Consider the following 26,775-nt stretch of genomic DNA (forward strand, 5'->3'; position numbering starts at 1 on the left):
TACCTAATGCGTTTGAAGTATCATTAGTCATGAAGAAAACTTTCTAATTTAATACTAGATCTGAATAAGAATTGAAAAGATGCACAATGCAGGGAGGCAGCTGCCAATCTGCAAACCACCTGCTTGTTATTGCTTGTTAAGGTTGCCTGCCCAGTAAGGCTGTTTCTTTCAGACAAAGCAGTTTTTCAGCCTCTCCCACATCCTAAGTTAAGAATATAGTCCTGTTCCATGGCTAGAGTTTCAGCTGCACCCAAAAACAATCGCATCCAGCTGTTTTAAATACATATTTTAATACTTGATACAAAACACCCCCCCAAAAAAATAAACAAATAAACAGTAACTTCAATCTAAGCTTCAAAATATTTTCATCTGTTAAATTAAAAGTCGCTCCCATAGAAAAGCTACAATTCACAATTGTGTGTTTTTATTTTTTACAAAACAAAATTTTAAGCTCGAAAAAGGAAAAATAGCTTCCCCCCCCCATTCCTTTTTTCTTCTTCTTCTTTATACAAAAGAAAGGCCGAAGTTGGTTGGTTGAAGTGCATGGGAGAGAAGGGGAGACACAGCACAACCTGTACAGTATCTACACAGTGCTTTTGCATAAATGTGTCGAGAGTTGCAATCGGATGGGGGAAGAGGGGGGTGTTGTGAAGTGATTTGGTCATTTAGAGATGAGGATTGTAGTGTATGTGTTTGGGGAATGAATGAGAGGAGCAGGGAAAAGTGGAGTTCGCTCTGGCAAAGATGGGCCAGGTGTATTTTTGAGCACAAAATCTTCTTTCTCCACCCCACCCCAATATGCTGTGACCTGAGTGTTCTTTTGAGGATTTTTTTTTTTTAAAAAAAAGGAAAATACAAGGAAATAATACATAGAATTAAAAAAAAAAATAGGGGTATTTTTGTGTAGGGAAGAAGGGTGAGACTTACAGTCCCAGAGTTCCAATTGGACTTGAGGAGGCGGACAGAACAGGCTAACAGGCTACCATTCAGGGTCTGGCATATTGTCGCTGTCTTTTGAGTAGCATATAAATAGAGGCAGAGAGGCTGCGTTGGGAGGGAGGGAAGAAATTTCTGGAAAAACTGAAAGGAGGATTTTTTCCTTGAACTTAACGTGGCTTATTTTCCTTATTGCTTTGTACCTTGGCCGCTGGGATCAGGACCGAGCTTGCCTCTGTGTGTGTGTGACAGAGAGAGAAAGAGAGTGTGTTTATGTATGTTTGGCAAGGCAGAGAGAAGAAGCGACTGATTCTTGTATTAAAACCCTGAGCCGGTTCCCACCTGCGTGCATTGCACGCAGGCCTGAGGTAAGGTGGGAAGTGAAAGGGCGTTGTTGTCCCCCTCCAGGAGGACACGGCCCTTGCTACTCCTTGCTGAGGTTTGGGGGACCCAACCGTTAGGGGAATCTCACCAGGGGTGGGGGAAGACACAAAAGCAAGGACAGGAGGGCCTCCTGCACCACCAAGAGGAACGTTACAAACATGGCTTCAAGAAGTGCTATGGGCGTGGCCCTCTTCCTCTCCCCCCTCCCCCTTAGCCTCCTCCCGACAGCAACCCCCCACTTCCAAAAAAAAAATGCTGAGACCAGAGCTGCACCGTGTGCTTTTAGAGATCCCTCTGGCAAAAGATTCCGGATCCAGGCAAGTGGTGAAGCTAAAACACATTCATGGTCAAGATGCTCAGAGCCATCAGCAACAACCAATCCTTTTGCTGGTATTTCCTCCCCTCCTTTGGGTTACACCCATAGGCTGGGCCCCAGAGATAGAAGGGGGTCATGGATGGGAGAGATGTCCCAAGCTCTCTTTGCTTAAGAATGGGCAGTGGTGGAGACCCCTCGGTTCAGGCAGTGTTATGTGGCCAATTTCCTCCTCCTGTTTTTCACAGGCCGGCCAGGCCGAGGCCGGCGAGCAACAGTGTAGTCAACCTACAAGGGGGAAAGGCGAGGAAAGACAAATTAAGGTGTAATTCACAACTCCTTATTCCTTCCCTTACAAACCGGGGTGGGGGAGCATCCTCAGGAGCACATAATAATAACCCTTGAGCATCCCTTCTGCAGTCTTCGTAAATGGCCCTCTGCAGCCACAATTGCCAAAAATCAATGGCATTTTTTCCTCCACATTGCAATAGAAACATGTAAGCCATGAAGGAGCCATTTACCCAGGGGTGAAATCTAAAATTTGTTACTACCATTTCTGTGGGCGTGGCTTGAGGGGGGGTAATGTGACTGGGTGGTCGTGGCCAATTTTTTTTTTTTAACTTTTAAAACCATTTTTTCTACAACCTCTTCGACAAAGAGGTTGTAAAAAAATGTTTTCAAAAGGCTCTGACGATCCCAGCTGAGTTCCCTGATTGGCAGAGGCTTTTTTAAAAAAGCCCCTGCCGATCAGGGAACTCAGCTGGGATCGTCAGAGCATTTAAAAGAAAAAAAGTTTTTTTTTCTTTTAAATGCCTTTGACGAGCCGCGCGATCATCAGAGGCTTTTTTTTTTTTACTTTTAAAAGCATTTTTTCGGCCGTAGTTGTAGATTGTGTGGCTCAGCTGGGCATGGGGGGGGGATTTTTGCTACCGGTTCTCCGAACCACCCACCTCCATCGCTACCGGATCGGGCAATCCGGTCCGAAACGGGAGCATTTCACCCCTGCATTTACCTCAATTTTAAAAAGAGGCAAAAAATATCAATACTGTAAGCCAAGCCTTGGGGGAATCTCCTCCCCAAGAAATACTGTCTTGGTCTACTTCATATTATCATCCACTCACCCATGAGAAAAAAAAATATTTACCAATGGGCTGGACCCTGGATCAATGCTAGGACCCCGAATCCGTGTAGTCTCAGGTCGGGTACTGGGCCGGACACCACTGCAAAGAGAAAACGGGACTAATAATACAGGAACCAGGAGCACTGCTCAGGTGACCCTGAGGACACAGATAAACCTCCAAGTGCTGCAGCAACCCTCTAAGAGGATGCAAATGACCAGCTGTCTGCAAGGAATATAAATCCTTCCATTCCTGTCAGAGCTGAAGAAGCTTCTTGGATGAGAAGCGAAATGTCTTCTAAAGAAAAAACAAGAAAGTCCAGTTGCCTCCTGAAAAAAGCACCGTTGGGACAACCATGACCTGGATGACTGAGAATCTCTACAGACAATGGACTAATAAATAACCTCTGAGATATCCCAAGCTTGTTTTGAATTCTGCTATCTCTACAAATCCCTTCCTTTTTGAGCACTGATTCTCACCTGCTTTTCCTCCTTCGGCCACGTCGGGCTGGTCGCCTACCTGGAGGGCCCTAGAGAAAGAAATGGGTTAGAAGGTAAGTATCAATTCTGAAGATGTCAGCTTCCTAAAAGCACTCCAGAGCTGGCAATAAGAGACCCTCCACACAATTTTCTTGATTGGCAACGCATGGTTTCACAACCATTCTACAAGGACACAGATTATCCAGTCAATTTAAGGACACAGTAAAGCTTCCCTAAACATTTTTTTCGTTTCAGTCTGAAGACAGAGTGGGAAAATGTAAAATGTGTCCACAGAGACACCCATAATTAAATGCTCCCTCACATAACATATGCACAATATTAGATAATCTGGCATCTCGCTATGTGGTTCTCCTGTTCTCTACATACATGGGTTTATATTTAATACTGTTAGAATGAGGGCAAGTTATTGAAACAGCAACACATACATACCTCCCCCATAGTTTGAAGAGTCCAAAATTCTTCCTGAGTAAGCTTTAGAATAGTCTTTTACTTTAAAACCAAAGTCCTCTGAAGAAGGAGCAATCAAAGGAAACAAAACAATGTTTGGGTTCACACATCACACTAAGCCATAATATCAGTCTTATCCCACTAGAAGCAGGTTACGTCCTGAAAGCCCTCTGCTACTTGTGTCTATAATCTAACCCAGCGTTGTCACACTGGCAGCCTGCGGGCCGGATATGTCGCGCGCAGGCCACACCCACCCCAGCTCCGCGAAGGGGAAAAAAAGTTGCAAAACGTCACATGATGGCAAATTGACGTGGCAAGTTTGACACCTGTGATCTAACCAATCCCACAAGTTCCTCAAATAGGAGCTCCAAACTATGACCAAATCCCACAAGATCTCTTTATTAGGAGAGACTGGAGCATTAAATGCAGTTTCCCCCAGTTTGTGTATGTCACATTGAGATGAAAAACGGCAGCTTTCAATTGCTAAAAGCAAAGCCTCCTTGTTTGACCTCCATGTAGTGTGGAGTCAGCCTTGTGTCAGAAGAGCTCAGCCTGGTTTCCCACAGTGCTGATTTTAAAGTTAAGGCAGCTGGAGGGGTAGAAAGTGCTGCGAAGATCAGGGGCAATCTGTGCATTTAGAGCAGGGGTGGGGAACCATGGCCCTTTTATGACTGGTGGACTTCAACTCCCAGAATTCCTGAGTCAGCCATGCTGGCTCAGGAATTCTGGGAGTTGAAGTCCACCAAGTCATAAAAGGGCCATAGTTCCCCACCCGTTTAGAGTGACATAAACCCCCAGCAATTCTGGTTTGCAAATGGAAAATTTAACCTTGGTATTTATTATATATGAATCTTGCTCACTGTAGATGATTAAGAAAACCATGGCTTAGCATAATGTATGAACCTAATCAATACCATGAAATCATATGGCTATGGGTCCAATACAAGAAAAAACAAAGACACACTATGAAGCACTTTCTGGAGGACTATGGAAAAACTCTGAATCTTCCTAGCAGATCTGGACTGATGTCCGTTAAGAGCACTTAACGGTAAACAGCTAGTGCTTGACTTATAACCATTCGTTTAGTGACCAATCAAAGTTACAACAGCACTGAAAACAATGATTTATGAGTGGTCCTTAGACATTGCCAGAACATCCCCACGGTGGTTGGCAACTGGCATGCATTTACAACCGTTGCCATATCTCAGGGTTGTGTGATTTCCTCATTTGCGACCTTCTCAGCTGGCTTCCAACAAACGATCAGTGGGGAAAGCTAGATTTGCTGAATCAACTGCCCTGATTTGCTTAACAACTGTGGCACACACGCACACACACACAAACCCCTCATAAAATTGGGCATGACTCTCTTAACAACTGCCTCGCTTAGGAATGGAAAGATTAATCCCAATTGTGGCCAGTGTGGGACCCAGGGCTCAAACTGGAGTTACCTTTCACCTAAAGAAGAGACCAACATAACTGCTTTGTAGACTAGATCAAAGGTCCATCCTGGTCCAGCACTTGGGGTTTGATGGAGTTGTCAATAAGAAAGTACCCCCAGAAAGCAAGCTTTTCCTTTTTTTGGAATGTCGGGACAATTGTGGTAAAACAATTTCCCTACAATTTCCTTGAACTCCTTCCTTGTTCCATCTAAGCCCTCCCCAACTGGGTACCTTTCAGTCACACTGAGACTACAACCCCCAGAATTCAGCCACTTGGCTGGCAATTCCAGAGGACGCAGTCTCCAAACACCTGAAGGGTACCAAGTTGGAGAGGACCATTTAAACACTTCTACATACCTTTATCTCCTGAACAGCAAAAGGACCTGCTTGGGTTTCTGCACTGCTAGTCACCATTTCCCCGTTGCAACGCCAGGTGGGATGTGACAGATGTCCTGTGCCCAACTCAGGAAGCTGGCCATTGAAGTGCCGCCTGCCCCGCCCCCGCCCACCCCCACGCCGTCCAGTCTTGCTGCCCCGGAGTGATCCTCGCGGAAGGCTGCTGGCAGAGTCCCCGTTCAGTTCTTCTGGGCTACATCTGAGCCGCTTGTGGGGAGAGTGGGAACCGCTGGCTTCTTGCCCTGCGGGGGCCTCCTCTTCTCCTTGCCGGGCTGGCTCAAGGGCTCTGGGCGACTCTAAGGCACTTGTGAGGGCAGTGTCCGTGCAAGGGGGCAAGATAGCCTGGTGGCTTGGCTCAGTCTCTGGCACAGGGAGCACGCTGGACAAGGCTGAGGCTGGAGGTTCACCGGGTAGCACCAGTTTCTCGGGGGCACCGAAACCAGTGCTTAGCTGGCAAACAGAGAGTGAGAAAGAGAGAGAGAGAGAGAAAAAAGAAACCTTCATGAAATCATTTTATCTTCTCTGCAGCATTCAGAGGTTGCTTCTCCAAAAGATTGTCTGAATTTACATTTTGCCAAGGGGAATGGATATTTGAATGTTTACATCAGAGGTCTTCAAACTTGGCAGCTTTAAGACTTGTGGACTTCAACTCCCGGAACTCTCCAGCCAGCATAGCTGGAGAGTTAGAGTTGAAGAGAATTCTGGGAGTTGAAGTCCACAAGTCTTAAAGCTGCCAAGTTTGACGTCCTCTGGTTTACATTGTTGTTAAACATTCAATTTTTCAGGACTGTTTTTCTAAAGATCATTAATATCCCGCTCAATTGACTTATCCCAGTCCTTTGTCATCTTCTAACCTTTCAGAGAAACAGTGTAGTGGACAGAGGGCTGGACTTTCTGTTGCCGGCTGCCTCCAACTCAGCGTGCAAGCCATTCATTCGCCACCCTGCTGTTTTGCTGGCATTTTCCTCCTTACCCAGGGGTGAAATCCAGCAGGTTCTGACAGGTTCTGGAGAACCGGTAGCAGAAATTTTGAGTAGTTCGGAGAACTGGCAAATACCACCTCTGGCTGGCCCCAGAGTGGGGTGGGAATGGAGATTTTGCAATATCCTTCCCCCAGGAGTGGGGAGGGAATGGGGATTTTGCAGTATCCTTCCCCCAAGGAGTGAGGTGGGAATGGAGATTTTGCAGTATCCTTCCCCTGGCACGCCCACCAAGCCACACCACACCCACAAATCCGGTAGTAAAAAAATTTGGATTTCCCCCCTGTCCTTACTCCAATTTCTTCTTTCCTTTTATCCTTTCTATTTTACTTATCTTTCTGCTCCTTTTTCCTTCCCTTTTCCCTCCCCTCTCCTTATACTTTCCTACTTAATTTAGTAACTTCTCTCCCTGTTGTCTGATACTGCTTCCTCCGGTGCTGCCTTCTTGAAGGAAGGAACGAAGGAAGGAAGAAATGACTTGAACAAAGAACGTTATCTGTTATTAATCAACCATCTCCATTGTGCTGATCCCCACACTGGGGCCCCAAACCGAGTGGCATAGCCACAGCTTTAGGCCCTTACGAAAAGATAGGAAGGTTGGGGCCAGAAGATTCTGCTCCTTCTGCTACTTTCCACACAACAATTTGTTCACACTGATATTTGCACAAGACTCTGACAGCATTGGCTAGTCAGTTGGGAATTGATAAATACATCTGAGTATCACCTGCATATTGATGACACCTGACTCCGAATAAATGACCTCCCTCAGTGTCCTTGTATGCACAGGTGAGGTGAGAACATAAAAGTTGTGGTATTCTACAAATTGAAGTTTTCAGGCTCAACTCTCTCCTCTAACCAAATCCAACAGGAACCCTATTTCTATTTCTTACAGCCATAGAATATTTTAAATGTTTGAGGGAAATGCAGGAGTACCCAACATCTGTCGAGGGAAATACAGTAATGCCCAAAATCTGTCAGTGATAGGTAGACTAAACTAGAAAATTAACTCCACAGGAAGACTAAAATTATTATTATTGATATAGGTATAATAACAGAATTTTGTGAGTCGGATTATATAGTACCTTCTCTTTTTATTTATACTTCAGTAAATTAAGAAGCATCTGAGTCACTTCTGAATATTATCTGTCTCTTGAAACTTAAAACAAGTTTCACTTTTCATTAACTTAGCAACAGATCTTGCATATCTCCATCTAAGTAATTTTCACGCTGTAAAGTCAGATATTGCAGGAACTACTAGCCTAGGATTGCCATGTTTCTCTTGAAAATTTAAAATATAATGCAGGATCCCTGTAATTCAGATACATATTTTGGGTATCGGGGCCCCCAATGAAAAAGTTACTAGGACACTAAGGATGTTGTGAACTAAGAGAATTTGGGAATCACTGTTCTTCACAGCAGCCCAGGAAATAATCTTGAGGAAGCAATCACCCTAAAAAGGATAACTGGGTGGCAATCAACCAATGCAATAAAACTGCAGAAATAATTAAATGTCATCACTCTTAACCCAACAGTTTAATCCCTAATATGGGTCCTTATGCATGCTTAGCTGGTTCACTTGGTTGTTTTCCTCCAAGGGTTCTCCAGGCTTCTCTTCTGACATTTCATCTTTTGGCGTTTCTTGGAAAATCTAGCTCCTCCATGGGATTAGAAATAGCACTTAGACTTATATACTGTACCATTTCACAGTGCTCTAAGTGGTTTATAGAGTCAGCCTATTGCCACCAACAACCTGGGTTCTTGTTTCATCAACTATGGAGGGTGGGTGGCTGAGTCAACCTTGAGTCAGTGAAGATCTAACTGCTGGCAGTTGGCAGAATTAGCATGCAACGCTACATTCTACCCACTGCATCCCCACGGTTCCTCATTAATGTACAGTAAGAGGCTGCATAAGAGCAACCTGGTCCAAGGTTCTCATCCTCTGGCCATTCTAGGCACAAACAGAGATCTACAACAAACGACCCTACCAGATTCTCAAGAAAAACCTCACATGTCCTCTGAAACTCCTTCAGGTTCATCAGGCACCTGGTGCAGACAGCCTAATAAGAGCCGTGGTGGCACAGTGGGTAGGATGCAGTACTGCAGGCTAATTCTGCTGACTGCCAACTGCCAGCAGTTCAATTCTCACCAACTCAAGGTTGACTCAGCCTTCCATCCTTCTGAATGGGTAAAATGACGACCCAGATTGTTGGGGGCAATAGGCTGACTCTGTAAACCGCTTAGGGAGGGCTGTAAAGCACTGTGAAGCGGTATATAAGTCTAAGTGCTATTGCTTATAGGTTATACCTTCTTGTAGGGGGAGGAGAAAATTGCACAGGCACACCAAAATAGCAACCAAAGAGAGATCTAACCATGGCAAAGGACTGATGTGATGTACTCCACCTTAGACCACATCACAGCTACCCCAAGGACCAAAACCAGATTTAATGTGTGATGTCTGGTTCTTAGCCGTCCCAAATTCAATGCCATCAAGGGGAAGGTTAAAATCCCCAAGGACTATCAGCCCCAGGGAATCAACCACTAATTTGGCAAGGGAATCAATAGTTTTAGCGAACTCCTCTGAACCACCATAATATTGTCCTTACAGATATTAAACACACTTTTTTTTTTTTTTGCTTCAAGTTTAATCTACGCCCAATTACAATTTGCACATACAATTTGAGTACACATTTGGGAATGAAAGGTGCTCTTTTACTCCAAGTATGGATTTTGCATATGAGAGAAGAGCTAACCACTGCCCATTGCCGACCTACCCTGAGGCTGATGATGACACTATCAGGACTGCTTACCTGTAAGCTCTGGAGGAGGCAGGCCAGGGGGTTGGAGCCTGCTAGTAAGGGCAGCTGTCCTTGGAAAAGCTGGATTCCGAGAGGCCCTTGCAGATTGGGTGGCAAAAGAGGCTGCTGGGCCTGGAGAAGAGGACTTCCGATCAGTGAGGGGCCTGAGGCTGGGTTCAGGGATGGAAGATCACCTTCACGTGGGCAAAAGGGAGGAGAATGTCAACTCTGCTGCTGGCATATAGCTCTCATCAGCACCAATCCCAAATACTTCTAGGGGTACTAGCAGTAAACCTTTGTAGGCCTCTTTTCTCCCCTCCAAACTTTATCTGTTATCCAATTTTGGCACGTTCAGAAGGTATCTGAAAGAGGCATCGATGTGCATACAAATGCTTTTGTTTGTAATGGATTAAATTAGGCACGGGTAGCTGAACTGAAGAATCATCCCTTTACAATAATTCCTGCACAGCCAGTAAGTGTAACTCTATTCCCTCTCCACGCAATCACATCAACAGGGGAATGCCAAAAGGGCCGGCATAGGGAGAAGCAAGTTGTTGGCACGTCCACATTGAGCAAGAACTTTGCCCAAGCGGCAGCTCTCCAGAGGTGGTCAACTACAGGTAATCCTTGCTCATCGATGCTACATTTAATGACACTTCAAAGTTATGATGGTGTAAAGAAAACCAGCTTGTGTTATGACCAATCCTCACATTTATGACTATTGTACAGGGTGGATAAAAATCTATGATTTAAAATTTTTTTAAAAAAAAAAATCAGATTTTTAAAATTTAAATTGGATTTTTTTTTTAATTTAAATCAGATTTTTTTTTTTATTTTTAGCAAATTTATTTTAATAAAATGCTTTTGGAGTAAAAATCTATCCAAAGATAGTTTTCTATTTAAGATACATTAATAATTTAGTTTTATTCAGCATGAAATGCAGCTTAGTTATCTAGCACGAAGCTGTATAGTCTGCAATATTTACATTTTTGGTAAACTCATTCAATGAATCCAAGCGCTGCAAGCTAAATAGGAAACCTTCATTTTGTTTGCAAATAATAATATTAAAGATTCTAACTACCAGCAAGAATGAGACCTTACATTTAAAGAGCACCTGTCATTTTAAAGTAATGGCAGCGCCTATTAGTGGGCATCCACTCACCTGCTGCCTGCCACGTCCCTCACCTTGTGGTGTCACTGCCGCATCACCAGCCATCCCATTAAAGTGAATGGGACTGTCAGTGAGTCAACAGCGGGTCAGAGGAGGAGCTGCTATGGGACAGAGATGACAATTGCTCTTTAAAAATTATGATTTAAATCGAGAAATCAACCCATTTTACTAGTGATTTAAATTGTGATTTAAATCAACTTGATTTAAATCAAATCCACCCTGCTATTGTAGCAACCCATGGTCACGTGATTTAGGCACTTCGCAATCGGTGTGCATTTATGACCGTTGCAGTGTTCCATGGTCACGATTCAGCTTCTGACTAGCAGAGTTAAGGAAGAACACAGAAGTAAAATCACAAGTCATGGTCACATGATACCTCACTTCATGACTGCTGAATCACTTAACAACAAGGGGAAGTGAGATCCTAAATTGGTCACGATTTAGCAATAGCGCTGTTGGTCTCAATTGTGATTGAGAAGTGAGGACTACTGCATAGCTCCAATGATCTCCCGCCAGGAAGAAATCAGGTTGGAGAAAACGAAGAGCAAAACATTAGAGCAATAGGTCATCTGTGGGGGACAGTCTCTTTCTGCTTAGGGGCAGTCATTTATTTGGGCTTTAATATCTTCACCTTTCCCAAGAGTTTGGCATCGTATAAGATGACTATCAACTCACCCAGAAGTGTGGTACTCAGCAGCGGGTTGACAAGCTGGGGCAACATGGGATTCAGACGCCCAGAGGCACTGGGGGTACCCTCAGTAGTTGTCAGTGTGGTGTTAGTGGAGGTAGGTGCCACAGGAGTGCTAGCCAGGCCAGTCTGGAAGGACAGGAAAGGTCTGAGACAGGAGCAGAGCCATCGGAACAAGCCCCTCAGATGATTTCAGGAGAGAACTTGAAGCTGTTGCTCAGGCTCAGCCATCAGGTTCATTTAAAGCAGGTGCAGAGCTCTTTAAATATTGCTAAATAAGCTATTGCTTAACGCATTGTAAGCCGCCCTGAGTCTCCGGAGAAGGGCGGCATATAAATCAAAATTAAAGTATATATATATATATTGGTTCTTTGATTATCCAACAACTGGTTCGTAACTCTTAATGCAAAGTCTCCTTGGAATCACACTTTCTTAATACATAAAGTCAACAGATCAGTATTATCTCCATAGTAGCTGGATATATCTTGTGAAGGCTTTGCTAAACAGCAAACATATATTCCTTCCAACCTTCCATGTTCCTAAGGTAGCCTTCAACCTATGATCCAATCCCACAAGATCCTTCTAACGAGGGAGACCGATGCACTTCCCGTCCCATCCTATCGCGTCTCAATGAAATGAAAAAACGTCTAAAGGCAACTGGCCCCTTGTGCAAACTTCTTACCTGTGTGGGGCTCGGTCCTGTGTCAGAAGAGCCCAGGCCGGTGGCTAACAGTGCCGAGTTTAAAGCTAGGACAGCTGAAGGGGTGGAAAGTGCTGGGAAGAGCAGGGGCTGCAGAGTTTCGGGCAAGCTGGCGAAGGGCTCCAACAATGGCTCCGTTGTCGCCGCTTCCCTCTGCCCTTCACAAGCCGCCTCTGGCAACGCCAACAGTGATGCCAGGAGCCCACTTGGCTGTTGTAGCAAATCCAGGCTGGGCAGCACCAGAGGCAACAAGGACTGTCCGTCTGGCTCCTCCTGCAGGTTAAGAGGGGGAAGTGGCGTCTCTGGGCCCAAGGTCAGCGAGAAGGGGAAGGAGCCCAGGGGGAACAGCCCAGGAGGTAGAGCATTCCCAAACGGCAGTGCTTGTTCCTGTGCCAGGAAGGGGAACGGATCGGTGCCTGTGGGCAGCGGGCAGCCCACGCCCCCACCTTCCACTGTGCTGGTGGTGACAGTAACAGGGCTGGGGGTGGGAGGCGCTTTGGGAGTCATGAGTGAAGCCGAAGCAGCAGCACCTGGAGGAAAGAAAACAAAGGCATCACCAATCAGAGGAATGGCCACACCCGACTCAAGGGATGCTTGTTCCCAGAATGCACTGCACTTTGGAGATGCCCCTTTGACGAACATCCAAGCCAGAGCACCTGCCCGGTGTCATCTGTAGCCAAACTCTCAGCAGACACTTACTCCACTTAATTCCTTACACAACTATTTACAGTGGACAAGGTAGGCTTGCGAGCAACTTTTTGGGATGCCAGGGTTCCTGTATGTTTTAAGGGATATACAGAGGTGAAAGTTTATCACGGTACATCTTGCTAAGGGCTTAGGAATTTTATCCTTTCTACTCTTCAACCTCAGAGTTTGAGTTTTGAGTTTTATTAAATTTGTATACCGCCCTACTCCCGAAGGACTCAGGGCGGTGAACAGGCACAAGTTAAAATACAGAAATACAAAAGTTAAAAACAATTTAAAACCAAATTAAATAATATTGGCCCACGACAATTAAAATCCCAATAAATTTAAAACAAATTAAAATTTCAATTTAAAATTTAAAAGAAAGGGGAGAAAAATTAGGCCAGGCTGGCTTGCTGGAATAAGAGGGTCTTAAGAGCACGGTGGAAGGTGCGCAGATCCGGGATCCTCCGTATCTCCGGGGGGAGCTCGTTCCAGATAGTGGGTGCCCCCACAGAGAAGGCCCTCCCCCTGGGGGCCGCCAGTCGACACTGCTTGGCTGATGGCACCCGGAGGAGACCCTCTCTATGAGAACGTACCGGCCAGTGGGAGGCTATTTGTGGTAGTAGGCGGTCCCGTAAATAACCAGGTCCTAAGCCATGGAGCGCTTTAAAGGTGGTAACCAAAACCTTGAAGCGCACACGGAAGACCACCGGGAGCCAGTGCAGCTCGCGCAGGAGAGGTGTTACACGGGAGCGCCATGTTGCTCCCATAACCACCCGCACGGCCGTAGAGTTAGTAACTGTGCTTGAATAATTCTAACAATTTGAATCTTCGGAGAAAGGCAGCATACAAGTTGAACAAATAAATAAATTTAATTCAGAGACCAGTGAAATCTTCTGTGACTACAGATCACCACTGAGGCACTTATCGGCCAACCATTCAGTCTTGCCTACTTCTCCTCTGATGAGCCATCAACTTTTAAGCCCGCCATCAAGAGCAGTCTAATCTATAGATATTAGGAGGAGATGTTTAGCTTTCACATAATCAAAGGGCTGGATTGACATTTTGTATTAAGCCATCGTAGCCTTTGCTTTCGTTGGAAAAGACCCTGAGATTGGGAAAGATTGAAGGCAAAAGGAAGAGGGGACAGCAGAGGATGAGATGGTTAGATAGTGTCATTGACACAGTGGATGTGGATTTGGGCAAACTCTGGGAGATAATAGAAGACTGGGCGTGCTGTGGTCCATGGGTCGTGAGGAGTCAGACATGACTGAGCAACATCAAAAATACTTTGTTCGGGTTGACAGGATTGGTTCTCAGCACTGATTTGCAAAAACATAGTTTTTGGGTTAGCACAGTATAAGCCAGTGATGGCTAACCTTTTTGCTGTCATGTGCCAAAAGTGGGGGGAGTGCGGGGGTCGCACGCGCGCGTGCCCACACTCGTAATTCAATGCTCCCCTGTGCTCCACCCCCCGCACATGTGCACGCGACACCAGAACCCCCCGCACTCCCCTTTTGGCATACGTCGGCAAAAAGGTTATCGGTGGGCCTGGTAGGTCTGTTTTTTGCCCTCCCCAGGCTCCAGAGGTTTTCTTGGAGCCTGGGGAGGGCAAAAAACGGCCTCCCCCCACCCCCGGAGGCCTCCTGGAGGCCAGAAACGGCCCATTTCCCAACTTCCAGTGGACCTAGAAGGCCCATTTTTCACCCTCCCCAGGCTCCAGAGGCTTTCTTGGAGCCTGGGGAGTGCAAAAATGGTCTTCCCCAGTCCCCCAGAGGCCCTCCGGAGGCCAGAAATGGCCCGTTTACCTGACTTCCGATGGGCCCGAAAGGCCCGAAAATCAGCTGGTCGGCTGGAGCTGAGCTAGGGCAATGCTCAGGTGCCCACAGATATGGCTCCATAGGTTCACCATCACGGGTATAAGCCCACTTGACTGTAACTTATTCAGCAAGCCTTAATTAAAACAAAACTGGTTTAATATAACACATGAATCCAATCAATGTTTCTTTTACATTATGATATAAGTGTTACTAGGGCAGCACTGGAGAGCTACGTTTCCTGAATGTTGTTTTCCTAATTGTCCCTACTATGAATGTCACTGTTCGGGGACAGGTGGGGTGGGAAATGCACCTTCTACACCTGTTCCCGTGATGGAAGGTAGAGGGGAATATAGTAGTTAGAATGGCATTATGTTAATGGCAGGACAAACCACTCCTCACCACTGCTCCTCCTCCTCCATTCCTCAATCTGTAAATTTGAAGACAGGAAGATAAACAATTTAACTGCCACATCTATCGGTAATCTGGCAGTAAGAAGCACCAATTTATCTAACTGCAAAGGACAAGGATTAAACCACGGCTAGTTGTTCACTGTGCCCTTTGCCAAGGTGTAAGCCACATGTACCACAACAAAGATCGCTTTGAGTAAACTCTCACAGAATGGGGTATACCACAGACCGTCTCCCATAGCCATTTCTGTCTGGGTAACATTAAACAAAACAAAGGCCTATGTTCAAACGCCTGATTAAGGGGCACCTCTGATTATTCAATGCCCACCTCCTCCATTTCATACATATTTCTTTTCCCCAAACATTAACCTGTTGTAGATATCATTCGAACCAGAATCTTTAACTGGTGACAAGCCTTGATTATAAATTCAGGATTGCATAGCCTGCACTTTGCATGATCAGAAAGGATCAGATGGCAATCCAGCTCGGGCAGGGCCTTTTGGTTCAGGAGAGATAAGATCTGCTTTCCTGGCCAAGAAAAGGGAGGCAAGACAATCAGGAGGCGTGGCTGCCATGGGACCGGCAATTCCCTGCCTTTTTTTTAATTTCCCTTAAAAGAGAAGAAGAAACAAACTCTCCAGGACCCTCAGACAGCTGTCACTCAGCTGCAGCTCCCAATCTGAGGAAGGACAAAAACACGATGACGGCCGCCTCCACTTCCATGTACAAACCTACCTGGGGGTCCATGGGATGCAAGCGGGGAGGTGGGAGGTTTTGTCTGTGGGGAACTCCCTGAGATCTGTTCGGAAGACGCAGAAGCCAGCTGACCAAAGAGGCTGAGGAGTTGGCTGTTGAAGTCCTGGAAGGGGGGCAAAGAATTGGGACTGTCGCCAGCAGGGGCCTGGAGAAGTGGGGGCAGGCCTGGCATAGGTGAACTCCCGGGAGGAGCCAGCAAACTGAGCAGAGAGGCCAGCGGCTGTACCGGGGTGGCTGAGCTTGGGGGTCCATTCTTGGCCTCTCCTCCAGGGGGCTGGTCCCTAGGCCAGGGGTGTCGGGTCAGTGTCTCCTCAGGATGGGTGACCCCCGCTTGCCCTGCGTGGGAATCCTTGAGCAGGCGCAGGACAGTGGGGGAGCGACGTTGCCGTCGAGGTGTCCGCCCGCCCACCACTGACAGCAGCAAGCGGTTGGGTAAAGTGCTGGCAGCCAGCTCGTCGGGACGCCCCCTGCTGGCCAGCTGGGCCTTGGCGGCTGCGCTCAACAAACTGCTGGCTGGGAAAGAGCCTGGGCCCTGTGGAGGAAGGAGCAGCAGGCCAGGCGGTCCTTTGCCTTCTGAGGCAGCTCCTAAGGGCACTGAGGGCAGGTTATTGCTGCTTTGGTTGGTTAAGGCGTTGGTCGGGGGTGCTGCGTCCAAGCTGGAGGGCCTGGAAGCCAGTCGGTGTCCAGAGGGGCCTTGCTCGGAGGAGGCGGAGGAGTGCCGTGACCGCTGTGGAGAAGGCTCAGCGCTGCCTGCTGACGAAGAAACGGAGGAGAGGCTGGTGGGGGCAGGCGAGCCGGCAGCACTCGCCTGCGACCCAAGAGGGATAGAACGACCACTCCAGGGGCTGCCCTCTTGAACAGACCCCATCTCATCTAGCAGGGGGAAGAGGAAACTGTTGGATGAATAGGGCCGGGGCAATGCATCTGCTGAGGTCTTGCTGGGCAGGAAAGAACCCCCGGCAGCATTCAGTTCAGACGGGAAGGTTGGGCGGGCACCGCCGTTGACACTGGGTGGCAGACGGCCTGGGAAGACATCCCCAAAGAAAGCGTTGTGATGGCGGGGAAAGGAAGAGCTTGGACCAGACCAGGCACTGCCATAACGATCAGAGGGACATTGCAAGGAGACATCTGGCCCCTTGGGCAAGCTGGTTGGAGCTTTGCTGGAAAGAGTCTGCTGCAGGCAAGTGCTGGGCCCTGGCATGGCCGGGTGAGGTGGCAGAGTCATTCCAGCCCCTGTAAATAGAGGAAAAGGTGATTATTCTCCAAAAGGAAGGACAAATAGGAAGCCCCAATTTACACCAAAAGGCTGGCTAGCTGCTTGGATGGAATGAGAACACAGAAGATTAGTATAGGTGGGGCAAAAAAAAAAATCTAAAATCAAACTTCCTTTAAACAAGTTGGGACATCCAAGTTTCTCCACCTCAGTAACAAGATAGAAAAACCAATCTTCATCACATTTCACACCTTCAGAGGCCTATTTGTTCCCCGTTTTAAAACACACTTTTGTTTTTACAATTGTGCCAATAATGCCATTATTGTGGAATTATTACTATCAGTGGTATTGTCATTGTTATTTATGGTTTTTATTCTTGTTGCTTGTTGTTTTTAATCCTACGCTCGCCATCCAGAACCACACTTGCAAATCGGCCAGCTATCTACACTGCCATATTAAATCAATAAGGTTATTGTAAGCTGCCCAGAGTTGTTGGATATGAGATGGGCAGCAAATAAATTTTATGAAAGGAAGGAAGAAAGGAAGGAAGGAAGGGAGAGAGGGAGGAAGGAAGGAAGGAAGGAAGGAAGGGAAGAAAGGAAAGAAAAAGAAGGAAGGAAGGAAGGAAGGAAGGAAGGAAGGAAGGAAGGAAGGAAGAAAGAAAGAAAGAAAGAAAGAAAGAAAGAAAGAAAGAAAGAAAGAAAGAAAGAAAGAAAGAAAGAAAGAAAGAAAGAAAGATGGTAGATCTCAGCATGGCTTCTATTTAGAAGGTTAATCCAGAATTCTTATTCGGACTTGATGGGCAGCAAATAAATTTTATAGATAGATAGATAGATAGATAGATAGATAGATAGATAGATAGATAGATAGATCAATCTTGGCATGGCTTCTATTTAGAAAGTTAATCCAGAATTTCCCTCAGACTCTTGCTCACCCTAAGCAAGAGGCCAAATGAGAAGCACTGGGACAAAGAACAGATGAAGAAAAGAAGAAAACAAACCAGGCCATTCATCGAACAACACAGTTACCTGGCCCCAGATTTGGCAGGCCCAGCGGTCCATGGCTCTCCATGCTGCGATAAAGTGTTGCCATTGCCACAATTTTCCGCCGGTGATTGCAAAGCTTGGTCATGTCTTGGTCTCCCTTGCTGCCTTCACTCCCAATCACCATTGCTGCAGGGTCGAAGTTGAAAACCTAACCGTAATGGGGAAAGGTTTAATGACAGAATACCCTCCTTTCCCTCATCTGACAAAAGGTGCTATGGCAGGAATTTTTTTTTTAATTTAATTTATATGCCGTCCTTCTCTGGAGACTCAGGGCGGCTTACAATGCATTAAGCAATAGCCTTCATACTTTTTGTATATTTATACAAAGTCAGCTTATTGCCCCCACAATCTGGGTCCTCATTTTACCTACCTTAGAAAGGATGGAAGGCTGAGTCAACCTTGAGCCTTGGAGAGATTCGAACCTGCAGTAATTGCAGGCAGCTGACATTAATAACTGTTAATAACAGTGCTTTAGTCTGCCGCGCCACCAGGCTCTTACCCATTCTTTGGTTCTAGTTTGGTTCAATTTTGGTTCAACTGTGGTTCAATTTACCCATTCTTTGGTTCTAGTAGGAATCAGGACTGTCACTGAATATCAGAAACCTCATGAGTTTCTCAGAAGGACCTTCCACTGATTTCAGGAGGATTTAAGTGGAGGAGCACAACTCCAGCCCCTGATAATACATGCTGTGTTTAATCTGAATGAAATGTGACCCAACTGAGCATTTTCTAGGTTTCAACCTTTACTTTTTTTGAGCGCAAGCCACAGCAAGTTACTCAAAGACCAAGTATGGTGCTTGGCTTGGAAGAAGTTGCCTTCCCTGGGTTTAAGGGTGTGTAGGACCACAAGCCAAAGCATTCTGCATTTCTATACAAGTGTGTACTTATGGTAGCTAAGTGTAATTAAAATACAGAGCACAAAATGAACCACTTAAAAAAGGATATTCAAATTGACAGTGAAAAGATAAATGGAAGAGTGTGTTTTGATTGCTCTTAGAAAGAAGGGGGGTTTAAATGTAGTTGTTCAAAAACTCTATTTCACCTCCTGGAAGGCTATCTTCTTTGGCCAGTTAAGAGAGACTGAGAGGGGTATGTGTGTTTAAAAGAGCCTCTCCCACAGATCTTAATTGCCAATCAAGTATATAATGAGTGAGGGAGTCTATCTTTAGCCTACTGACAATAATAAGACATACAGTAGTTTAGCACAGCTTTTCTCAAACTGGTGTCCTCCAGATGTGCCATAATTCAGTTTCATACCGTTTCCTCCAAAATAAGACATCCCCTGATAACAAGCCCAATTGGGCTTTTGAGGGCATGGCAGTAAGGCCAAGCGCTTATTTCAGGGTTCAAAAAAAATATAAGACAGGGTCTTATTTTCGGGGAAACACGGTATATACTTCCAACCAGCCTAGCCAACAGGCAAGATTACAGAAGCTGGAAAGCTAAGGTGGTAAACCATGCTCTTGGTTGATCTATCACCTGACTAGCAAGAAATATGTCCCAGTGATAAAGCACACGCTTTCATGTAAATGTTTCCAGGCTCCGTTCCTGCCACCTGCACATGGACTGAGAAAGACACCTGGCTGAAACTAGAAAGCTCTAATCAGCCAGCTAGAAAACCTAGAAGGACCCACTAGTTTGCTGTAAAGGTTTCCTACATGTCTTGTTAGGTGTTATTAGTCTCTTATGCTTGTGGGGATTTGTTTCCTCTTAGGCAAATAAAAAAATTCTACCCCCAGAATCTCTCAACATCAGATACTAATCGGCTTCTCTCTTCAGTCCTCTCTACCTTGTGCACGTTGAGGGGGCACTCCAGTCCACACTTGCAAGTGCCGTCCGCCAGCAGATACGCACGAGTCTGCTCCAATGAAGCCAAGCTCGTCCCGCTAGGACTAGGAGAAAGAAAAGAGGGACAGGCCAGATTAGCATGAAAGCAGCAGTGGAGAGCAGAGGAGAAAGAAATACATGGTCGGGGGCAGGCTGTACCTGATATAGCACACTCTGCCCTCTTCCACCCTGCGCTGCCAGCCCACAGGCACAGGTGTGACTGCCGGGCGCCCACCTCGATCCACACCAGAGCAATCATCGCCGCCATTCATTGTGCTCCCTCAGCGCTTGGGCACCTGGAAGAACACATGGTGGTTAGGATCGAAGGCCCCATAGTAAAGAGCATCGAGAGCAGCAGTAGGAGAGGATCCTAGCTACCGTAGTATTCATGGGGATGGAAATGTAAGAGATGGGTAACCTTAGTTCCAAGAGCTGAGGCTATATTCTAAGATGAGAAGGATGAGGCCTATTTGTACAGCATTTGAGGAACTGCGGAGTCTTTAAGGCGTTTGCTACCTTTACAAACAAAACATGAGATTTCACCCTCAGCCTTGCTTAAAAACCTGGCCTCTGAAACTGGGTCCCCACCTCTAAAGTCTCCCAACTCCCCAGGTAAACCCTCTGGCAGAATAAACAGCCTGCCACTGAGCCTTTCCTATCAGGGAAAGGTGAGATTAGCTCTAGGACTGCGAGAGGCTTTGTATCATGGGTAAGAGTTATTATTAGCTGAGCCAGCAACAGAATGGCTTCGGGCCAAGCTACACAAACCAACAGAATCACACTTTGGGGACTCCACCACCTCAAATTCCAGGTAGAAGGGAGACTCATTTTCTTTTACAATGGATTTTTTTTTAAAAAAAAAATAGGATAATAACAACTCCCAATATAATCCCCTACTAATTTATACAGTCCAAAGTAGCACAGTCGTAGAAGAGCTCACTCCTAGGATTCTAGGCTGAGATTTTGGGGAGTGGCAGAAAGATTCGGGGTTCATTCAAAAGAAAGAGAGCAAACAGGTAGCTGGAGAGAATAAAAGAGGGAGACAGAAGGGTGGCACTGCCTGAACTAGGACACTAGTAAGACAAGGCTTAAACCAGTAGAAGATCTGAAGGGAGTCAGAGAAACAGATTTGCATTATCCAAGTCCCCTCACCCTCTCCTCTCCTAACTGAGTGGGCAGCTCTGCCCTACTAAACAAAATCAGGAAAGCGCCATGAAACAGCAAACAGCTGGCTGATCCTTTAATCCAACTCTGCTATGCAGATGGCTCCTACCTGCTCATGGCTGCAAACCTCGCGGCAGGCGATGTTAAGGCTGGGTGTATTCCCTTGAGGCACTCATAGTCAGTCCAGTGGCCTTTCTTCTGAGAATCCAGATGGTGACCTGTCCAGCAAGCTCACGCCACTCAGGAGCCACACTAGCCTACCCCTGGAAAGGAAGGAGAACATGAGGTTGAGGCTACTCAAGCGAGGAGAAAGAGGGAGATAAGATTCTCTACAATTGTTTTGATAGAAAATATCTGGGTCAAATACTTTTTTGGGGGGTGGGTGGGGGGGGTAATATTAGGACACCATACTAATGTGTTGCTACTATTCCAGTCTGGGTTAGTAAAAGTTCTTGTTACTTTAAAATGAATCACACTTTACTATTTGGTGTGGTACAAGGAAGTGATAGATAGACGCCCAAGGAAAACAAGGGCTACCATTAGATTCCCAATTATTACAGAGGATTGAAATCCCAGTTTAAAGGAGGGAGGGAAGGGAATATTTGCCAACTTGAATGTAACAGCAGGACAGAGGTTAAAATATAAGGCTGTGGCAACCCTTGGGGAACTGACCTGCATGTATTGACACGTATGATATATATTGTACACCATTGGATCACGCTTTCTGAACATAATCTGCACAAAAGTAAATCCTTAAAGAGACAACAGTCTAGAAATAGCCAACTTGGAATACACAGATATTTTGGATAACAGTTCCTATATGCCGCACAACCAGTTAACCTGGCCAGAATCATGGATTCTGGGAATTATAGTCCAAAGTGGACTATAATGGGGGAACCACCAGGTTATCTCCTGTTCTTGGACTAGACCCGTGATGGCGAACCTATGGCACGCGTGCCACAGGTGGCACGCGGAGCTGTATCAGTGGGCACGTGAGCTCAGCTCCACCAGCTGATTTTCGGGCCTTCCAGGTCCACCGGAAGTTGGCAAATGGGCCATTTCCGGCCTCCGGAGGGCCTCTGGAGGTATGGGGAAGGCTGTTTTCACCCGCCTAGAAAATCCTAGAAAGGCTCTGGAGCCTGGGGAGGGCAAAAAACGGGCCTACCGGGCCCACTGTGCCATCGTGTGCCAAATGTGGGGTGAGCACAGGGGGGGTCGCATATGGGTGTGGGTACGCGCGTGCGTAACCACCCTGCACTCCCCTGAGTTTTGGCACGCAATGGCAAAAAGGTTAGCCATCACTGGACTAGACTATATAACTGCAGATTTTCTTAAGTAAACATGGAGCAGAATCCAAGTTCAATCTCTGGCATGTTCAGACAGAAAAATCTTACCTAAAACATTGGTAAAACATGACTAGTCCATGTTGATAATGCAGTACTGTACTGGATTAGTTGGACCAATGGCCTGATTTAACATAAAACAACTTTCTATATTCATCCTGGCAAATAAACATTTAACCAATCATAGGAAAGGGTTTCAGTCCAGCCCATTCTACGTTGCATGCAAAATCCAGAAGTCATCTCTACTAATCTAGAATACTCCTCCCTAAGCGCATGACTTATAATGAGTGGCATAAAAACGAACCAATGGCCAATTCCTTTGGGTGCACATCTAAATCATATGCTAATTTTTCTTATTCATAAGAGTGGCATTTCTAGGCAGATAGAAAGATGTAGACAAGATACAAAGAAAAGAAGCTTCTACAGAAACATGTCGATGCTGGCTGAAGCTTAGGAATGAAAAATTCAGAGTATGAGTAATGGATCGGAGCTTTACAAATACATTCGTTAGTAGCCCACAAAACGCCTGTGGGCTAGTGGCCCATCTCCATATACACAAATGTGTTAGCTTATACAGACAACTAAGCATTTATTTTTAGAAAGCTCTTTGGCTGATTGGCCAAAGGCAAATCTTTGTCACCTAAAACGATTAGAAGAAATGCTTATTTAGAATTCTGAACATTATTTATTTTATTTCTATCCCTCCTTTATTATTTTTACAAATAACTCAAGGCGGTGAACATATCCAATACATCTTCCTCCTATTTTCCCCACAACCACCCACCCTGTGGCTTGGAATGAGAGAAAGAGAGTGAACAGTCCAAAGTCACTCTGCTGGCTTTTATAGCTAAGGCAGGACTTGAACTCACAGTCTCCCGCTTGCTAGCTTAGTCTAAACTGGCTCTCACATTAGCTGAAAAATCTACACTCATCAGGCTAGCCAGGGATTAAACAATAGGGAGACAACATATTATATTTCTCTTCACTGCAGTCATAAAAAGTGACTGAAAATGATAGCCCAATTAGAATTAATTACTAATGGAGGAAAAAACAGATTAATTTCATGTATTAAGCCAATATTTCTTTAACCATGGTTACTACAGCAACCACAATTAAGCCAAGACCAAATGAATCACATGTATATAGTTAATATACTCTTAATATGCTATGAACCAGATCACAGCTTGAACTGCTCTACTCTTAGTGCCTTTTAACAGTAGCAGAAAGCAGAAGAGAAAAAAGGGAATCTGTACTAATTCTATAGATCCGGTGAGGGTAAAAAGTGTAAGACAGGATCAGCCATTAAAAAGTTGGCAGTTTCTCTCACCACACAAAAAAATGATTAAAACCTATTTAAAGAATTCAGAAATCCAAGGGAAAAATACTAGGAATGGTTAATAAACCTGCTGACACATTGATTGGCTCCTCCCATTTACTCACTGACAGAGCTAAAGGTAGATTGGGCTAGAGCAGTATAAAAGCAGATTTCTTATTTCAGAGGAGGTGAATGTAGACAATTTTTTTTGTGCCTAGGTCTTTTTTTTTTCTTTTGAGGAAATATCTCAAAGCAATGCTGAAGCAATAGAAAAAAAAATTCCTCTTTCTTTTGAAACCATATGTGGTGTTCATCTTACACCTATATTATACATCTATATTTGTTTACATTTTAAAAAATGCTATAAACAAAAGGGGAAAATCAGAAGGATGTTCATCTTATCATCCTTAAAGACGGCACTATTCCTGAGACTGGGCCCTGTCATACTAGTTGCTCCCCTGAGTGAAACTTAACACCTACATCTAAAGTGGCTGTCAATGCAACAATGAGGTAAGAACAGTTCCACATCCAAGTTAAAGTGCCCAGGCCTTGTATTGTAACTGACTTAAGGCTTAGGTAGTTCTGGTTCTGTTGCAAAGAAATCAACAGTATATAGGTTTTAGTATGTATTTTATACTAAGTATATATTTGAAAATGTTAAGACTTGGCCACACGTTTTTTTTGGATATATTCAAGTCATTTGATTCTTTGGAGGGGACTTTTTAAAGCAGTATAGAAAACTATACTGACCCACTGCAGAGGATAAAAAAGTCAAAAACTATATTCAGGAACCCGATTGCCACAGTTAATGGAAGTTGGCAACATGGTCAGGATCTTGTAATGCAGGATAGATATCCTCCGTCAGGATATAGGTAGTCCTCAACTTATAACAGTTCATTTAATGATCCATTCAAAATTACAATGGCACTGAGGAAAGTGACTGACCGTTTTTCAGTCTTACAACCATTGCAGCATCCCCCATGGTCACATGATCAAAATTCAGACACTTGGCAACTGAGTCATATTTATGATGGTTGTAATGTCCTGGGGTCATGTGATCACCTTTTGTGATCTTCCGACAAGCAAAGCCAATAGGGAAGCCAGATTCCCTTAACAAATGTGTTACTAACTTAACAACTGCAGTGATTCACTTAACAAGCATGCCAAGAAAGGTCATAAAATGGGGCAAAACTCATTTAACCCGTCTTACTTAGCAACATAAATTTTGAGCTCAATTGTGGTCATAAGTCGAGGACTACCTGTAATCAAACGTACGCAGCAAAAAAGATTAGACTACTCGCTCGATTGTATAACTGCACTCTGATTAACTTTAAACAAGGCTAGCATTGTTTATACTCTGCAAGGTGTGTTTACCTAATCTAGTTATTTTCAACAAACACATACTGCACATTTTGAACAATTGGTAATATTGTAGAATCAAACCTAGTTCTTTTGGAGGGGATGGGGAGGGGAATACAATACCCTGTGCCTTCCAGTTGTGCTCAACTTCAGCTTCCCTGATCCCTAGCTACATAATAATTGCATGTAATTCTGGGAACTGTAGTCCAAAATATCTGGAAGGTAGCATATTCTCAAATGCATCAAAATAAATAAAATAAAATAAAATAAAAATCACAAGACATACAAGCCTGGCTGAAAATGTATATTGTGCCATTAATTATTACAGATTCCTGCAAGTTAATTCCCTGCACTAGAATCACTTGCCCTTATCCAAAATAATGAGAACACATGGGGATTTTGCATAGGAAGTTGAGTGTAGCTTTCAAACTTTTTAACAATTACCAAGGAGTTTCCCTACCTGATAAGCAAATTCCTACTGAAGAAGATTAAAGGTGCTATCTACTTTCCAATTCCCCCCCCCCCAAAAAAGATAATAGTTGATGCTTGGATGGGAACAGCCAGAGCAATTCTGTATAATCTGAAGAAAAGGATTCTAAGAGATGTTATGTTCTTACTCTTGCCTTTCCCAACCTGGTGCCTTCTGGATATGCTGGACCACTATTCCCGCCATCCTCTTTACACAACACTTCTAGACGGAAGACTTTCTGCATATTTTGCCTCCGACTTTCTGCATATTTTGCCTCCGACTTTCCTAAACGATCACGAGAAAGTTTATTAATCTCCTTTTATTTTGACTCCTGTTGAATGAGAGTCAGGAAATGGTCCTGGACCAACTTTTCTGGTGACTTTTTAACCTTTCAATCACCCTGGAGGAGGCGAGTCCTCCTTTTACTTCTCCCCCCCCCCTCCCCGCACACAGTCCGAAAAGGTACCATCAAACGCAAGAATGGGAAATACAGAAATCAGATTCCAGGAGAACCCTCTTCAGAGAAATGTGTGGGGAAATATATTGGTGACATGCATCTCTTCTGTCTACCCCCCCTTTTTTTTTTTTTTTTTTTTGCCACCTGCAGTTAGGTGAGCCTGAAAACTGGAGCTGGAATCTTTTTTACTGGAACCCAGTAAATTACTGGAACCCAGTAATCTTTTGGTACTGCCCCTTCTTCCTTGGATCATAGACCCCCTTAGTCCTTGAAGGATGGCTGAACTTTTCCCACCATAGCAGTAACCGAAGGTCTAGGAGTGGGGTTTGCAAACCTCCCCCACCTCCTCCTCCAGAAGAAAGAGAGAACATAAGGCAACCAAGCACCCCGGCAACCTTTCTCCTTAGCTTTGTGCAATCGGGTTTAAAAGGGAAACCCACCCCCTTCCCCTCTCCCCGAAGGCATTATTCATTCCCTTTTGGTACAGGAAGAGTAGTTTTAAGAGGTGGCGGCCAAATCGCCCTTTCCCAGCAGCTCCTCTTTAATGGAAAGGCTGGGCAACTCCGGCAGAAGTTTGAACTGTCAAGAGAAGCTGCAAGCGGGAGATCGGCTCGACTCCGGGCACTCACGACTCCCCCCGCCTATGCCAAATGCACCCCCGGATCCGACTTCAGAGTGTGCCCCCTTTGCCACTTACCTTGGTTCATGGTGCCCCCTCCCCAGAAGCAGCTGCAAGCTCCAACTTGTAATCGCGTCTCTCCCGGGGGGCGCGGCGGCGGCTACGGGCGGCCACCCCCCACCTGCGGCGGGTGCCGGGTGGGTGCGTGGGTCGGGTGGGGGGTCAGGGTGCAGAGGATCGCTGGTGCTCTCCACCCCCACCCCCCAGTGCCTACCTCACTCCCTCCCTCCCCCCTGGACTCAGTGCCAGGAAGAGGAGGGGGTAGAGCAAGGGAGCTTCCTCCCTGGCATGCGCACTGGGGGCCGGGTGACGGTGGAGGTTGGGGAGTGGGGGAACAGCCCTGGGAATTCCGTTCCCGACCTCCTC

At 45.5% G+C, this 26,775-nt stretch overlaps 1 protein-coding gene across 1 annotated transcript; it reads right to left on the bottom strand.

The window, feature by feature from the left end:
- Positions 1–1,558: 1,558 nt before the first annotated feature.
- On the bottom strand, positions 1,559–26,563 carry MBD6 (methyl-CpG binding domain protein 6). Its single transcript, XM_070937985.1, has 13 exons — positions 26,428–26,563; positions 20,897–21,050; positions 19,783–19,919; positions 19,586–19,688; positions 17,779–17,944; positions 15,517–16,770; positions 11,850–12,397; positions 11,155–11,296; positions 9,321–9,502; positions 5,495–5,983; positions 3,231–3,280; positions 2,778–2,853; positions 1,559–1,921 (listed from the first exon to the last, which is right to left on the bottom strand). The coding sequence occupies exons 3-13, from the start codon at positions 19,893–19,895 to the stop codon at positions 1,847–1,849; spliced, it is 3,198 nt and encodes a 1,065-aa protein (XP_070794086.1). The 5' UTR covers positions 19,896–19,919; positions 20,897–21,050; positions 26,428–26,563; the 3' UTR covers positions 1,559–1,846.
- Between the last annotated feature and the right edge of the window lie 212 nt (positions 26,564–26,775).

This window comes from Pituophis catenifer, unplaced genomic scaffold, assembly GCF_029215685.1.
Source record: "Pituophis catenifer annectens isolate HBS135680 unplaced genomic scaffold, rPitCat1.0.hap2 SCAF_2, whole genome shotgun sequence".
Taxonomy (NCBI): Eukaryota; Metazoa; Chordata; class Lepidosauria; order Squamata; family Colubridae; genus Pituophis; species Pituophis catenifer.